The sequence below is a fragment of the Sapajus apella genome, unplaced genomic scaffold, assembly GCF_009761245.1.
Source record: "Sapajus apella isolate SASKATOON/1434 unplaced genomic scaffold, GSC_monkey_1.0 scaffold71, whole genome shotgun sequence".
NCBI classification, from domain to species: Eukaryota; Metazoa; Chordata; class Mammalia; order Primates; family Cebidae; genus Sapajus; species Sapajus apella.
In genome coordinates this window covers 9,650,198-9,667,713 of record NW_022437011.1, presented here as the reverse complement: position 1 = coordinate 9,667,713, position 17,516 = coordinate 9,650,198, and the positions used below count along the sequence as shown (strand labels likewise).

The 17,516-nt window shown below is 48.9% G+C and overlaps 1 protein-coding gene across 3 annotated transcripts in view; it reads right to left on the bottom strand.

Moving 5' to 3' along the window:
* The window catches only part of PSD2 (pleckstrin and Sec7 domain containing 2), a 46,189-nt gene that overhangs the window by 10,521 nt on the left and 18,152 nt on the right, over window positions 1–17,516 (bottom strand). For 2 of the 3 annotated variants that reach the window (XM_032250565.1, XM_032250566.1), the window contains 4 exons: window positions 14,787–14,867; window positions 11,216–11,328; window positions 10,437–10,497; window positions 42–132 (listed from right to left, as the gene is read on the bottom strand). In XM_032250565.1, the coding sequence (XP_032106456.1) occupies window positions 42–132; window positions 10,437–10,497; window positions 11,216–11,328; window positions 14,787–14,867 (346 nt within the window). The remainder of the gene's footprint in view (window positions 1–41; window positions 133–10,436; window positions 10,498–11,215; window positions 11,329–14,786; window positions 14,868–17,516) is intronic. The other variant, XM_032250567.1, reaches the window with a different exon arrangement.

Genomic DNA, 17,516 nt, shown 5'->3' with positions numbered 1-17,516 from the left:
AGGGCATAGCTAGCGGGATGGGGGCTCTCGGCAGACAATACCTTCAGCAGGTCTTTGGCAAAGTCTTGGCCATCATTCAGCTGGTCCAAGTTGGCAATGAATTGCTGACAAGACATCTTCTTACCAATGTTCTGTAATGGAGAAATGGTCCTGCCTAAGAGTAGGGAAGGAGGCTGGTGTGTTCCCCATACACCCTGCCCTGCCCAGCCAGAGGGATGAGGCAGCATCAAGGGCAATAATGAAAATTAAATTGCGTGAATTTTCTTTTGTCTCCAAGAGTTTACAGAACTCTTATCACAGTCAGAACTGTGCTTGATTCTCAACCTCTCATGAGAGGTTGGGCTTCTCCTGCAGCCCAGATGAAGGAATCGGGCTGAATGAAGTGTTGTAAGAGTTGACATTTGCCAAGTCTCTACTGTGTTCCAGGTCTTGTGCTTGACATGCATTATCTTATTTCTTTCTCACCCCAAGGAGAAGGTGAAGTGCCCATTTTTATTATCCCCATTTGACAGGTAAGAAAACTGAGGTACAGGAAGGTGAAGTGACATGCCCATGATCACACAGCAAGGAAGTGAAAGGGCCAAGTGTGTCCGACACCAAAGGCCATGCTCTCACCGCTACTCCATGGTTAACTCTCCCAAGGTCACTCAGCACCAGGACTTGAACCCAGGCCTCTTGGCTTCTGAGCAGAAGCTCTGCGTATTCCGCCACAACTGTCTCACCCTCTCACCTGCACAGAGGGGCAGCAAGGCTTCCAAGACGTAGGTGAAGTGAGGGAAGGGTTGTTCTTACGGGACTCAAAAATCAATTGCCATGGACACACACGGGTGCCCCATGCTGAGCTGAGCTGAACTGAGACAAAGAGAACCCAAGCAGATGGTTTCATGCTCAGAGGCAGAAACAGGCAAAGAGCTGGAAATGACTAAATCCCCAAGTTCTACCTTCTTGTTTTAACCAATGAGTAGTTGAGGGGCTCAAGCCCTGCAAACCCAACGCCTAATATTCATAATTCCAGACTCTCCGTGGAGTCCCACGTTTGAGAAAACACTGAACAGCACTTCATCTTTGTGAAAATAAAAACTCTTGAATACTGGATACTTATCACTGTAGGATTTTGTGGATTGGGGTTTGCTATAAAGCAGTGTTTTCCAAGGTTCACCTACACAAATAGGTATTCACTCAAAAAAAGATTTCATAATAGAACAAGTTTATTTACATGTTTCAGACTCTTTACCATGCTGATGTGTGCCGGTGTCTCCAAAGAGAGGATTCCACATCATTTCCCAAGTTTACTAACCTTGGCACTATTTTAGCAAAGACACTCTATTAGTGTCATGTGGGACATTCACACACCACAGAAATCATTCAGAAAACAGTGATGTAAGACTTTGTAACTAGCTGACAAGTAAGAACTTTCTATGCCTTTCCAAAACGGTTCAGGAGAAAAGATCCTGTGTTTGCCTTGATACAAGTGTGTTTGGTATGTTTCCTTGTATAGTTTTACATATATACGTGTGTCTATATATAAGTACATAGCCATGTGTGCACATTTACAATAGAGGATTATGAGGGCAATGCTCATAAGACTATTTTTGAGGCCAGGCGCGGTGGCTCACACCTGTAATCCCAGCATTTTGGGAGACCAAGGCGGGTGGATCATGAAGTCAGGAGATCGAGACCATCGTGGCAAAACCCCATCTCTAATAAAATACAAAAAATTATCTGGACATGGTAGTGAACACTTGTAGTCCAGCTACTCGGGAGGCTGAGGCAGGGGAATTGCTTGAATCCAGGAGGTGGAGATTGCAGTGAACAGAGATTGCACCACTGCACTCCAGCCTGGTAACAAAGCAAGACTCCGTCTAAAAAAAAAAAAAAAAAAAAAAAAAAAAAGACTCTCTTTGAGTTCCACACAAACTGAACCTTCCTCAGCCATTAGTCAGGAGTGCAAAATCAAAAAGTAACCAGGCAAGATTTCTAATCTAAGCAATGTCAGACTATCTTGTTGTGGGGGAACCTTCCCAGAAGAAACAATTCTTGGTCAAAATATTCATAGCACATCTGTGTGAAGGCATTGGAGGCATTACAAAAGCAGTGGAGGCTTCCAGGGTGAAGACTCTGTAGGCGAGTGTGGAGAGGTGACCCCAGAAAGAGCAGCATTTCTCCCTGAAGCATTTGCTGCTTCCCAGAAGCAGCCAGGGGCTGAGCAGCTGGGTGGCCTCTTAGGACTGGAGAACCGAGACTGGAGTTCAGCACCCACCAAGGACAAGGAAAAACACCCAAGGACTTGGGAGACACCTGTCACACTTCAACAAAAAAAGTTGAAATTAAGCAAAAAAAACTAAAAGAATAAAAATTATCCCAGATGGAAATATGGAGAAGCAGAAATGAATGAAATAACAAAAAGAATTGGTAACTCTAAATGGAAATCAACTATGTAGAGCAACAGTAAAGTTTTCCAGGGAATAAAATATAGAGAGCTATAATAGTTAAAAGCATGGTAACAGGAGTATATAAGTTAGGACAGCAGTAAATGGAACTAAAATGTTTCAAGGTATTTCACTGCCTGGGAAGTGAACCGAGTACTTTATAAGTTGAGGGTGCAAACTGCAAACCATAAAAAGAATTCCGAAAGAATGGACAACTAACAAGCTAACAGAGCGGGGAAATGGAATTCCAAAAACTACTTAATCCAAAAGTAGGCAAAAAAAAAAGAGAAAGAGAGAGAGAGAAAAGAAACAGAACTGAAGAGTCAAAGAGAAAACAGTCCGTGGTATACTTAAACGCAAATATATCATGATTCACTAAATGTTCAAATTAACATTATTATCAGACTTTATTTTTATGATACAAGAGACCTACCTTAAATATAAAAGAACAGAAATCTTTGAAACAAAGAGTCAGAAAAGGATATACCACATAAACACTAACAAAAGAACTCCAGTATAGCTACACTAACATCTGACAAAATAGATTTGAGGGCAAGAAGCATTACTAGAGATAAAGGATATGTTCATAGTGATAAAAGGGTCAATCTGCCAGAAGATTGACCTAAATCTGTATACATCTAGTAGCATAGCTTCAAAATACACAAGACAAAAATTGACAGAACCAAAAGACGACATATTCACAGTCTTGGTTGGAGATTTTAACACTGCTCTCTTAGTAACAAGCAGGCAAAAAATTGGCAAGAATACTATGCCAAAAAATTAGATAACCTAGATGAAATGGGCAAATTCTTAGAAATACACGAGCTACTAAAACTGGCTCAAGAAGAAATAGAAAATCTGAATAGACCTACAACAAGTAAAGAGATTGAATCAATAATTAAAATAAAATTTTTAAAAAGCCAAGTGTGGTGCCTCACACCTGTAATCCCAGCACTTTGGGAAGCCAAGATGGGAGGATCACTTGAGCCCAGAAGTTCGAGACTAGCCTGGGCAACATAGGAGACCTTGTCTCTACAAAAAAAAGAAAGAAAGAAAGAAGAAAGAAAGATAAAAGAAAGAAAATTAGCTGGGCATTGTGCCACATGCCTGTGGTCCCAGCTACTCAGGAAGCTGAGGTGAAAGGATTACATGAGCCCAGGAGGTTGAGGCTGCAGTGAGCCAGGATCACGCCACTGCACTCCAGCTTGGGCAACAGAGAGACCATGTCTTAAAAAAAAAAAAAAAAAAAAAAGAAACCACTATCAAGAGTTGAAAAACAACCCACAGAGTGAGAAAAAATATTTGTAAATCAAATATCTACTAAGGGCCTAGTATCTAGGATATATATATAAAGAACTCGAAGAATACAACAAAAAAAACAACCTAATTTTAAAATGAACAAAGGACTTGAATAGACATTTCTCCAGAGAAAATATATTTTAAATGGCCAAAAAGCACATGAAAAAATGCTCAACATCACTAATCATTAGGGTAACACAAGTCCAAACCACAGTGAGATAATGCTTCGCATCCACTAGGATGGCTATCTTTTTTTTTTCAAAAAACAGAAAAGGGTTGGTGAGGATGGAAAGAAATCAGAACCCTGCACATTGGTGGTGGAAAATGTAAACTCGTTCAGTCAACGGTTGGGCACTTCCTCAAAAAGTTACATGTAAAATTATCCTACGACCCAGTAAGTCCTAGGTATATACCCCCAAAAAATGAAAACAAATATTCAGACAAAAACTTGTACATGAATGTTCATAGCAGCACTATTCACGATCACTAGAAGATGGAAACAACCCAAATATCCATCAACAGATGAACAGATAAACAAAATGTGGGATATCCATACAATGGAATATTAGTCACTCATGAAAAATGAACTACTAAGACATGCTATGAAGTAAATGAACATTGAAAACATGCTAAATGAAAGAAGCCAGTCACAACAGGCCACATATTGTGCGATACCACTCATGAAATATCTACAATAGACGAATTCACAGAGACAGAAAGCAAATTAGCATTAGCCAGGGGCCAGGTGGAGGAGGAAATGGGGTATGACCTATGAGGGGTATGAGGTTTCCTTTTGGGGTGATGAAGATGTTCAGAAACTAGACAATGGCAACAACTGCACACCACTGTGAAAGTTCGTAGTGCCACTAAATTGTAATCTTTAAAATAGTTAAAATGGTTAAGTTTCATAACAAGAAAATAAATCAGTAAGGATATACATGATTTTTACAACACATATAGACACCTTATTGGCACATACAGAACATTATAACCAACAACCACAGAATAGATTCTTTTCAAGTCCACATGAAACATTCACTAAAATTTATCTTTCTTAGGACCAAAAAGCAAGATGCATGCAAAGAAATAAAATTATACTGGGTAAGTTATCTTCTTTAAAATACAATACTCATAACAACAACTAGTCAAAAAGACATGTACCCAGATCATCCCAAAGCCCAGGGGAGGTCCATGATTTGGGGCCTCTGAGTTCCCACTTCCCCCTCTCCCTCCCACCCCATTCGGATCAACAGGGCCTTCCAGTCTTTCCTAAGCCCTTGGACTTCTTCTTCTGTCTCCCAGCAGAGGAAAGTCACAGTGGGTCCAACCACAGCCCCATCCCAAGGCCTGACCCTGGCACTCTCAGGCCAGGGCCACCATCTCCCCAAACTTATCTCCTTGCCCAGAAGAGAGGCTGGATGGGTACAGGGTGATGCCCAGGCCATTGTCCAGGTAGTAAAACTGTGCCACTGCCTTTGGCCCCACAGGAGCCAGGCCTTTTCCCACAAGTCTGACTTCCATGTGCAGCCCTGAGGTCAGAACAATGCTAGCCTGTCTAAGGCTCATTCCAGGAGCAGGATGAGGCAGGTCAAGCAGAAAGAAAGCAGACATCATCCTTCAGGAGGAGGGAGGGACTGATCAAAGCTCCTATGGACAGAAAAACCCTTGCCACTATTTGCAAATCTAGGCTAACCCTTAATTATACTTGATATCCCCTTAAGCTTCTTGTGTGAGGCTCTGTCACCAACTGAGAATGTGCAGACCCCTGCAGACCTCAGGATAACATCCAAACCCCTGGCCTGTCCCTCCAGCCCCCATAGCCATCCCCAACGTGCCTTGCCAGCAACTCCTGCTGTTGCCATTCTTCAGGCAACCCAAGGTTGGAGAGAAATTAAGCTGTTCCTGAAAAACAACTAATCTTTGTTTCAACTTGAGCTCTCCTGGAATGACTTCTCCCACCCACCCCTCCCTGTTTGTTTGCCTGAACCCTGGAGGTTCTCCCTTACCCCAGCCTTCAGTCCACTCACCAGTGCCATAGGCTGTGCATCCAAAATACCTCTGGAATTTCTCCCCTGGCCTCCGTCTCCAATTCTAACCCACTCTGCCATCTCCTCATGACAGGAGATTGCAAATCACCATTCCCTGACATCCCACTACTCGGTGCCTCCCAGGCTCATTTGCTGACCTGTCACCACCCATCATCACCCATCATCCCCAGCATCTGCACCGTCTCCAAAATCTCCATTTCAAATACAAACTCCTGACCCCCATCTCCTGCTCTTCCACCTCCTCCCCCATTCTCTAGAACCCTCACTCCAACAACCCTTTAATCCCCTGTTGAGATCTGATACAGTGTGGCCCTGTGTCCCCACCCAAATCCCATCTCGAATTATAATCCTCACGTGTCAAGGGAGGCGGGTGACTGGATCATGGGGGTGGTTTCCCCCATGCTGTTCTCGTGATAGTGAGTGAGTTCTCAGGAGATCTGATGGTTTTATAAGTGTTTGGAAGTTCCTCCTACATTCTTCTCTCTCCTGCCATCTCGTGAAGAAGATACCTGCTTCCCCTTCAGCCATGATTGTAAGTTTCCTGAGGCCTCCCTAGCTATGTGGAACTGAGAGTCAATTAAGCCTCTTTCCCTTGCAAATTTCCCAATCTCAGGGAAGTTCTTTATAGTAGTGTGAAAATGGACTAATACAAGATCCAAAGACCTCACTTTCTTTTTTATCCAGTTTAGCTTCCAGGCCCCATCAATAACCACTTCTCTGCAAACCTATCTCTTGCCCCTTTCTGCTTCTGTCATATTTGCCTAGAAAAAGCCCAGTACTGTTGAAACCCAACTGATTTCCTATACTGTATCTGTATCCAAGTTCAACCAAATATACTTGCAGGACACACAGCTGTGCTAACTGGTCCCATTTTATGTCTATGACCACAGTCACATGCGCATGGAGATCTCCTGACACTGCCACAGTTCCTGTGTTTGCTCTTCAACCTCCAAAATGACCATGGCACACCTTTTCCTTTCCCTTAAGCCTCAAAGTCCCTGTAATAGACACTGTGGCTCTTTCTCTCCAAAACCTCTTTCCTATTATGTATTAGCAATGAGGTGTGGGTAGGGAAGAATGACCCCACCTTCCAGCTCAGGACTAGGCCCTGGGTCACCTCATTCCTCCTGCCACAGAGATTGATTCGGTTAACCTAGGCTTTTCCAGCTGTCCCATGGTACTCCCTGGTGACTTCTCTCTCCTGCAGTGATAGCGTCTTCTCTGCTGAGTTGATCCTGGTGGCACACGCACAAGGTTGGGCTGTTTTAACGTCAGACTCACCGCCGGCTCCTGTCAGGCCCCCACACAAAGCCAAACACCGCAAGAGGTGTCTATGGCCACCACACCCTCACGTCCTGAACTCACCTCACCCACTTCAACCTGGCGGCTGTCCTCTCCACTTCACCTAAGGTGCTCTTCAAAAGGTCTCCAGTAACCTTGACTAGCCCACCGATGACCGCTCCAACCCCAAAGGGCACTCTCATGCCGTCACCTTACTTGACCTCATGGCAGGCTTTTATACAGCTGGCCACTCACTCCCTTCTCCTCGAAATGCTGTCTTGTCTGGACTTCAGAAATGCCACATACTCCTGGGTGTCCTCCGACCTCCCAGATGCGGTGCAGTCTCTCCCACTCCTCTGTCTGGCCTCTATGTAGCACTGAGCCCCTGGACTTAGCCATCAGCTTATTCTCTCTGCAGGGACATGGCAATCAACCAGCCCCATAGCTTTGAATTCCACCCCACCCCATCTCCATCTTCAAACTGGGCCCAGACGCATCCACCTCGCCGCCTCTTTGGCTCCCCACACTGATGTCCAGAGGCATCTCAAACCTCAAACACGGGTCAAAAGCAGGACTCAAGTCTGCCTCTCCGCACTTGCCACCCCTACACAGAAGTTTCTTCCCCATCTCAGGAAATGGCGCCCCCAGCTAGCCAGATGCCAAAGGCACCCTTGCTCCTCTCTTTCACTGATCAACCCCATCAGCAAGTCCTGTGAGACTCAGTCCTGAAAGGTGTCCCTCATCAGTCCCTGCTCTCCACATTCACCACTCAGTCTACCCACGCCACCATCATCTCCCACCTGCACCATAACCTAACACCACTATGGAAACAGTTCTGCAGTTCCTCAAAAAATTAAACACAGAACAACCAGATATATGTCCCAGAAAGTCCACTCCGAGGTAGAAATGCCAAAGAACTGAAAACAGGTGTTCAAATGAAAACTTGTACACAAATGTTCACAGCCGCGCTATTCCCAACAGCCACAAGGTAGAAACCAGCCTGCTGCTGCTGGCCCCATTGCCTGGAATTCGTGATCCCAGATCTTTCCATGGTTGGCTCCTGCTGATCCAGATCTCTGCCCAAACCTTGCAGGCCTTCCCTGACCCCCCAGTCCAGACCCCACCACGCCTTCCTGTGTATGCCCTTCACGGAACCAGCACTGCTTGTAATCGCTTGCTCACTTCTGTGCTGTCCACCTCCTGCAACAGACGGGCTCCCTTTCCTGTCTTGTTCATGGAACACAGAAGGCACTCAGAAGACAGGATTGTTGTTGAGCCCCCAACCCGAGGGTCCCAGCGCCCCTCCTACACAAAGCCTCCCCAGTTCCTCAACCAGACTGTGCTTATCTCAGGAGCATGCCTACAGCCCGACAGCCCCTTACTGCGTCCCGGTCCGACCAGAGCTCTTTCTGTGGGCACCAGCAGGGCCCCTGTTCCTGAGATCCCCACAACCCATCAGGCCTCAGTCCCTGCTTGATGAATGACAGGGGCAGAGAAGGAGGCAAGGGGAAAAGTGCAAAGCATCAGGTGCTCTCAAGAGTTCCCAGTAACTGCAACCGCCAGACCTTGGGCGTGAGCCTTACTTCCCTTCTTTATACACTGGGACTTTATCATGGGGAAACTGAGGTGCAATGAAGTAACTTGTCTCAGGCCACACAGCCTTTGTGTGGAGCAGCAGAGAACACAGCCTCAGAACCTGCGCTCCCAATCTCTGAGCAGTACCGCGTAAAGAAAGAGATGAAATCCTCAGTGTCTGTTGGCTGCAAACATGAACAGTCCTCCCAGCCCACTTCTGATCTATGAAGTGCTGACATTTCTCCCCAGCTGTGGCATCAATGTGGGACCACGCCAGCTAAGGCCCATCAAGCTCTGGGGTGCTCTTGGCCCAGGGTTCACTGGACAGTGGTTGCCGCCCTCCTTAGCAGCTCTTAGCCATAGGGAGGGGCAGCCAGGGCTTGGTTCAGCAGAGTCAGTCCTGAGATTGCTCACAGGCCCAGCCAGGGGTGGGGACAGGGAGTGAGGAGCATGCTGAGTGCTCCTTTTAAAGCAGGGTAGCAACACGTGCTCGCTGTCAATAAACAGAGGACGCAGTCTGGGGGAACATCAACAGGCTCGTGGGCTTTGGCGCTGGATGACATTCATAAGGAACGCATCTTCTCTCTTGTTCCACACTTAGGTTGCCTGCCCAAGTGGACTTGGCCAAAGCTGTCACACATTTGCTCCTCCTGACACAGGCACTGAGGCTCTGGCCCTCCCCAAGTCAGGTGCCCCCATGCACTCATGAGCCCAGGCTACCAGCAGACTGGGCCTTCACAATCTCACCATCCAGGGGTCTGCAGGCTGGGTCTTCCAGCTTACCCTCATTTCAATTTTCACAGTAATGAGAAATACTATTGTCCTTTTTCTGTAACAATATTCTTCATAATAAAATCCTTACTAGGCGCCAGACCTTGCCCCTTGGTGCCGTGTATATTACCTTTCAGTCCTGCCCATGACACTGCGGGGAGATCATTATTCCCACCACACGGATACAGATCCTGAGGCTCAGAGAGGGCCAGTGCTTGCCCAGGGTCACACAGCTACCACGTGGAGGCAAGAGTGGAATCTGAAGTCGGGTCTATCCCAGCTCCTTCTTTCACCACCATATCCCCTGGACTTCCTGGTTAACATGCTGGCCTGTTGTCCCCGAGTCACTGAGCTATTCCCTACCTAGCAGGGGGCTCCAACCACCCTAGGTGAGCAATGATGGGGCAGTGATTGGGTGGAGCCAGATGGTGATGGGGGACACAGAAAGGCGACATGATGAGGGGGGCCTTGGCACACAGGGCATGCACACCACTAGCTACACTTACCACCTGCAAGGGCAAGAGAGCCCAGAGGGGGTCCCGGAGCAGACAGAGGAAGGAAGAAGGAGTTATTGAGCCACAGAAGCACTGAAACAGCCTCGGGCCTGGACCAGACACAGCCTCACAGCCTGGGCATCCCACACCAGTCACTTCAATGCTTGGCCTGGTGGGGGCTGGGGGGTTGGGAGGGGCTGCCCTGGGCATGGTATTTCAATGCCATGGGCTGCATTCAGGCTTGCGGGACAGGGGCGAAAAGGGCACATGATCTCTTAGCTTGGACAAGGAGCACACATCTGTGGCTCATCTTAAACTCCCGTGACCCAGCTGCCCTCGCTGCCCTACATGGGGGTGAGGACTCAGGTGGATCGCTGGGGGATGAAACTAGGGTGAGGTCAAATCTAGAAGTCAAGCTGCCCAAATCCCCTGGGCTTGGAAAAGAAGCCTGGCCACTGAGAGGTCTCAGGAAGGGGCTGGAATCAATACAAGATGGGTCCCTGAGAGGACATGCAACCCCTTCCCCATCTCCCCAACTCACGTGGCCGTGCAGGTCCGTGTTGAGCAGCATCAGGGCACAGGTGAGCGTGTGGATCCCATCTGAGTCACAGACAGTGGCACTCTCAGTGTGAGGACCCAACCTCTTCCCACCCCGTCTGCTGACAGAACCCGCCAGGAAGCCTTGGACGCAGAGGGAGGCCAGCCACCTGCCAAACTCACCTCAGAGGCCAGGGACTGCATGATGCCCCTGGTCCGCCCCCACTGCAGGGCCCAAGTCACATGCCTGCCCCAGGAGCCTGACCACCCTGGACCCACTCTGCCCTGGACTCCTGCCTCCTGCAGCCAAACTTACCTTGAACCTCAGACTGAGGAATGGCTCTAAGCCCCCAGCCTTGCCCCTGCATGGGCTGTGTCTCTCCCAATAATGGGCCTAGTCTGGGACTTGGGCCCATCTGTTGGGCAAGCCCTGTCCCTAAGAGGACTCCGACCTAGACCTCCACCACACCGGGACAGCCACCACACCAACAGTCAGCACCACGACAGGGACTGCAGGAGAAGGAAGAGCCACAGGACTGAATCCCGAGGCTGGAGGACTTCCAGGCAGTGGGGAGGAGAACAGGCAAGACTGCCTTGCTCAGCAGGCATACCCTGTGCCATAGTTTATTCAATTAGCATTCATTGAGCACCTACTGCATGCAGAGGACAAACCATCTGGGCTGGCAGTGGGACTGAAGTGCCAGGTGGACCGGGGTGGGAGGGGGCCAGGGCCTGGCTGAGTGGGTGGGGAGGGTCGGGCAGAGTGGGCAGGGGGCCATACCTTCCGAGGTGCTGTCATCAGGGTTGCACTGGCAGTACCGGCGGGAGAAGTGTGTGAGGACCCGCTCACGCTCTTGTGTCTCCCCCATCAGCGGGAAGGCCTTCAAGAATGTTCTGGAAGGCAATTCAAAGCTGCTGAGGGCAGTCTGAATCCTCACCCAGGGTTAGACCACCCCCCTACACACACACACACACACACACCCCACACACCTGCCCCAGGGGGCCAGGGCTCCAGTGCCCCAATCTCTGGGTCTGGATGTTCTCCACACTCGGAAGCCCTGGCCCCCAGGATGGCCTCTGGAGTGCTAAGGCCAGGGGACCTGGTAAGCTTTAAAGTTTCAGTCCTCATCGCCCTCCAGGGACCTACCTTCTGGAAGTAGGCAGAGGACAGATGGTGAAGAACAAAGACAGAAGAGCACCTCAGCACCAGCCCTTCTTCAGGGCAGATGCCCACTCCTTGCTCCCTCCCCTACAGCTGGGCCCTGTCCACATCTGCCCTTCAGAACACTCCTCCTCGGTCATTCCCTCTGTTTCATGTGCCACGGCTGAGACCCACGCCCAATCCTATCCCCCCACTCCTGCCTTCCCCACCCCAAGTCTGGGTTGCCACCAAGTCCTGACAGTTTCTTCTTCAACCTCAACCTTAATTCTCCATCACTGCCACCACCCTCATCATGTGCCCAGGACAACGGGACCACCCCTGCACCCAGTACCTCCACCCTGCAGACACCAAGTTGTCTTTCTAAATAGACACGCAGGCAGGACTCACTGCTGCTTAAAACCCATCACTGGCTCCTTGGAACCCTCAGAATAGCACCCAGGCTCCTCATGTCATGGCCATGTTCACTGCCCAGACTACCCTCCTGTACCTCCAACCTGGCACTTGCCTGCTGCGTTCACACCCTGGACAGAACAGACATTTCACTATTCAGTGCCTCAGAGCAGTACCGCCACCACCAAACTTTCGGGCTGTCCCTAGGGGCAGCCTCACCACTGCCCATCCTATCCCACATCTTGGCACCACCAGCCCTTCTACTCTACCCTCTGTGCAGCCTCTCTCACCAGCCCTTCCCATCTGCCCAACCTCATGCTTGTTCTCTCCCACCTGACCCTCTTTAGAAGCCTGCACGCCTCTAGATCAAAGGCCACCAGCATACTGGCATCGGTGCTGGCTCCCAGAATGTTGCTTTACAGCCAGTACGTCTGTGGCTCCCCAGTGCCTGCACAGTTGAGTGTCAGTATTGGGCTGGCATACAAGGCACTCAGTCCAGCACCCATATCTCCGATTATGAGCTGAACCAATGAGCCCCTTCCCTGACCAATCTTCCTCATTCTGGTGCAATCTTTACAACTCAGCTCAGGATACAGTAGCTTGCAGCACACCAACACTTCCACTGAGAACAATAAACACCATGAGTTTTCATAAGCTATGGGAAAATTGCTGAGGCAACAAAGACCAAAAGGGCCAAGATTCTGGAGGGGAGAGAATTGCAGAGGTAGTCTGACCCCTCTGCGGCTGCTTTTTCCCTGGGGGCATTGCTGATTATGGGCACAGGCAAGAGGCAGTGCATTGGGTGGAATCAAAAGCTGGAGACTTCAAGGGCTGTAAACACATGGCCACTTTTCCCTTTGAGATATTTGCTGAATTTCAGAGATATAAAAGATACAAAAGGCAGGAAGCTAAAAGGCTAAGCAGGCCCTCTGAGAAGTAGAGGGATTTTTGTTGTTGTTGAAGTGGGGGGCAGTGTTGCTGCACTGAGAAGACAAAATTAGGCTTTAGAGCCCGCAAGGGGGTTTGCCGTACTCAACACCCCAGGCTCCCAGTAGAAAACTCTGAGGGCCTCTACCCTATGATCAGAGCAAACCCTGAGCTATACCAAACTTCAGTGCAACCTTGAGTAGATTAGGACTGCATCCCCCACACCCTTTCTAACTGCCTAGCAAAGGACAAGGTAAACCCTCTCTGGAGGAACACAGAATAATCTAGAACCACTACAATTCTATACAAAGTATACAGCATCTGATTTTTTTTTAAAGTTACTAAGCATGCAAAGAGACAGGATATATGATAGAAAAACAAGAGAAAAAAGAGATACTAGAAACAGATACAGATGATTCAGATGATAGATACTGGACTCAGCAGCAAGGGCTTTACAAGTAGTATGTTCAAAAAAAGATAGGGAAAGATGGAGAAAATAATGGAAAGGATGGATAATTCCCCTAGGGAATTAGAATCTATTTTTTAAACGTTTTAATAAAATGGAAATTCTAGAAATGAAAAATATAATAAATTTAAAACTCACTAAATGGGTTCGAAACCCATTTATGCCTAGTGTTCCATTATTGGAATGCTAAGCATGTGGGAGTTATTTATATCCTACTTACCGCTCAAGGTTATCAACAAGGTCTGATCTTGCAATTCAGAAAATTGCAACCTCAGGCATAAATGGGTTAATGACATATTAGACACAGAAAAAGAGTAAATGAAGTAAAAACAGGTCAACAGAAAATATCCCAACAGAAGCAGAGGAAAAAGAATGGAAATTACTTTGTGTGTGTGTGTTTTTGTTTGTTTGTTTGTTTGTTTGAGATAGGGTTTCACTCTGTCACCCAGGCTGGAGTGAGTGACACAGTCATGGCTCACTGCAGCCTCAACCTCCCCGGGCTCAGGTGATCCTCCCACCTCAGCTTCCTGAGTAGCTGGAACTACAGGAATGCACCACCATGCCTGGCTAATTTTTCTACTTTCTGTAGAGACTGGGCCTCCTTGTGTTGTCCAGGCTGTTCTGAAACTCCTGGCCTCAGGTAATCTTCTGGCCTCGGCCTCCCAAAGTGCTGGGATTACAGGTATAAGCCACCATGCCCAACCAGAAATTACATTTTTTTAAAGTGTAGGAGACACGTGGAACACAGTAAAAAGGTCTAACATGCATGAATCACCCCACCCCTGAGCTCCGAGATGAATCCATCTCTCCTAGGGCCTGGCCAGTATCTGCCCAGCCAGCCCCTGCCACCAGAGCCTCCCAGATACTACAGGACTGCACCCATCCATTCTACCCTCCTGCTCCGTGGAACCTGCAATTGGCCCTCCTGAGGTCTACTCCCTGGGTCCAAATACCAACAGAGTTGAGATCAAATCCCATTTTACCATCTCCTCCCTCAATGACAGTGAGGAAGTCTCTACCCCTCTGGCCCACAGTTTCTTCATTTGAAAAAATAGGAATGATAATGTCTACCTTACAGGGGTACTGAGGATGCGTGAGCAAGGTGAGTAAAGACCTGGAGCATCCTGCAGGCAGGAGGTGCTCAATATAGGCAAGTCCTGCGCCTCCCTTCCTCTCCTAGAGTTGAGGCTATACTTCCACCCTCTTCACATCTAACAGCTACCACAGAGGGGGCACTCGCCCAACTGCTGGACTGCTGCTGCTCCTGTGGCTTCTTCCCCACAGCCTCACCAGGGGGTCAAAAGACTAGCCCAAGGCTGCACAGCAAGTTTATGGTAGAGCTGACATGAGAATCCAGATGTGCAGCCTGTACCCCTTGTGGACACTTCCCATCCCAGCACCACTGACCTGAGTGCTCGGTCCAGAGTCAAGCCCGAGAAGTCGAAGAAACTGAGGTACTCCCCGGCCACCAGCCTGCTAAACTCGTTGCTGCCAGGAGAGTATGGGATGTCTGTTAGAAGCAGGGTCCAGCCCAAGGATGACAGAATCATAGGTGTTACTTTAAGGGTAAGGCCCAGGGTACCATGACCGACCCACCCCCCCGACCTGCTCAACCCCTAAGCTACTGGCCAGTTGGGCTGTAATGTTCAACCTTGGTCTAAGAGTGTCAAGAAGGCTTCCTGGAGGAGGCACTGTCTCAGTCAACACAGGGAATTAAGAGCTAACCAGACGAAAGAAATAGGGGTAAGATGATGCAGTGTCCCCAGGGAGGAAACTGCACGATGAGTCCAAGAAGCTACAAGCAGCGCCATGTGGCCAGAACCTAAAGAGCAGGAACAAGGCTCCAAGAGATGAGGCCGGGGCCAGGGCCTGAAGCCAGGGGAAGGACCAGGACTTGATTCAGAAGGGGTAAAGCAGGGATGATCAGTTTGTATTTTGGAACACGCCACTGCCGAGTGGAGACCCACAGTGGACTACAGTAGTTGTCCAGAGAGAGACAGAAGGGATGGGGAGAAGAGAGATTTAGGGGGTGGAACCCACAAGATACAGAGATGGAATGGGCATGAGGCATGGCCAAGAAGGTGGTCCCCTGAGGGAGATGTCAGGCTTCTAGACAAGGCATCCGTATGAGAGTCATCAATCCACAGCTGGTCAGTAACAGCTCAGGATAAGACTGAACCCATGCAAGAGGAGAGGGCACAGACAGGCTGGCCAGCCCAGAGCCTCGAATCAGGGTGAGGACCCAGGAGCAAGCCAGCGAAGGAGACTGAGAGACAGCAGCCAGAGGTGGGGTGTGTTGTCCTGCAGGCCAACAAGGAGAGGGTTTCAAGAAGACTGGCATGAGGAATTCTTGTCAAAACTAGAACAAATTTCCACCTGATTCTAATTAAGCCCAGAGCTCACCCATCCATTTGCAGGACCCATGGGAAATAGAGAAACATGTTAAATAACACCATGAGGATACCACATCCGAACTGTGGAACATTCTTTAGGACAAATGGCTTGGTTTCTTCAACAAATACGTGGCACTAAGAAGGGAGGAGGACTGCCCAACTGCCGAACTGTTGTTGATTAAAAGAGACTTAACAGACCAATCAGCCAAGTGCGACGTGTGGACCCTGTTTGAATCTTGATTTCAATAAACCAACATTTTTGAGACAATCAGAGAAAATTAAACACAGACAATGTTGGAGAGATTAAGAACTTTTTGTTCCTTTAGTTAGAAATTATAACAGAATCATGATTATGTAAAAAAAGATCCTTATCAGTTGGAGATACATGCTAAAGTATTTATAAATCAAACGATAGAGTGTCTGAAATATGCGTTACAATCTTCCAGCACATGAAAAAAAAAGCTATGGGTCATAGAGGAAATGAGAATGAATAGTAACTTTGAAACTCAGTCTTGGGTACAAAAAGGTTTCATTTTTTTTTTTCTGCTTTCGTGTCTGTTTGAAATTTTCATAATAAAAAGTTTAATTAAAAAGAAAGAAATGGCTGGTTGCATGGAAGCTGCTGAAGGGGCTAAGATGAGGCCTGGAGAGCAGCCACCAGATTCAAAGACACAAGGCTGCCAGTGACCTTGGCACAAGAGGTTTCTGAAGTTGGGATGAGGGGGAGGAAACCAGTGTGGAGGGGCTAAGTGTAGAGAAAGAAAAGGGATAGAGAGGCCACCCTGGGCAGAAAACCCAGGAATTTTGGCTGGAGGAGGAAGTGGGGTTGAGAAACAATTTTTGTTTTTCAGATGGGAGAGACTTGAGCACAATTAGCTGCTGCAGGGAGTGGCTGAAAAGATGGAGGAGGGCAGAGGCAGGCCATAAAGAAGGCTCCTGAAAGGTTGGCAATAGGTCTGGAGGTCCAGCCCAGCAGGAGAGATGAGGGCATCTGAGTTGTGATTTCTGGGCTGGAGCAGTTGTCAGGGACCCTGTGCAGGAGCAGCATGGAGGCTGCAGAGGGTGGAGGAGGCAGGAGGGAAAAGAGGGGGATCCAGGACCTGAGCCGCCATCAGGGCTCCGGGAGGCCTGAAGCCTGCACGTCAGCTCTGCTCCTATTCATGGACAAGAGTCTGGACTGTCTCCCAGCCCCGTGAGCAGCACTGTGGGGCCAGACCTGCTCCTGCACAGCTGAGAGCCTCAATGTGGACACTGGGAGGCACTCCGGGTGAAAGGGCCATGGCAGGTGGCAGGTGGACACACCAGCGGTCAGATGTGCGCAAGGATGTGTCGGCGGACTCCCTCAGTCCTGCAGTCCTGCCTGTCCCCTGGTTCCCTTTGGGACCCTCATCTAGCCAGTTCCCTTTGCACCAGTCTGAAGGCCGGAGTGTGTGCTTTGGGGTCTTCAGCTCCTTCAGCTGGTTCCGATAAACAGTGAGGCTCAATGAGGGCCAAGAGCCCTTTCCTGAGCTCTGAGTCCCACAGGTGTCCCTTGAGGCCCAGGTTCTCCTCTCTGGCCCCATTAGCTAGTCCCAGCTCCTGCCGGCTTCTCTGTCCTCACATCCACTGTGACCCCATAACCACATCCCACATCCCGCACCCCCAGCCCTGAGGGGCCGGCCGCCACCACCCCTCCCTGAGAGCATCAGCCTCACCCAAGCAGCCCAGAAAGGAAACAGATTTAGGCCGAGGCCAGGAATGAGGA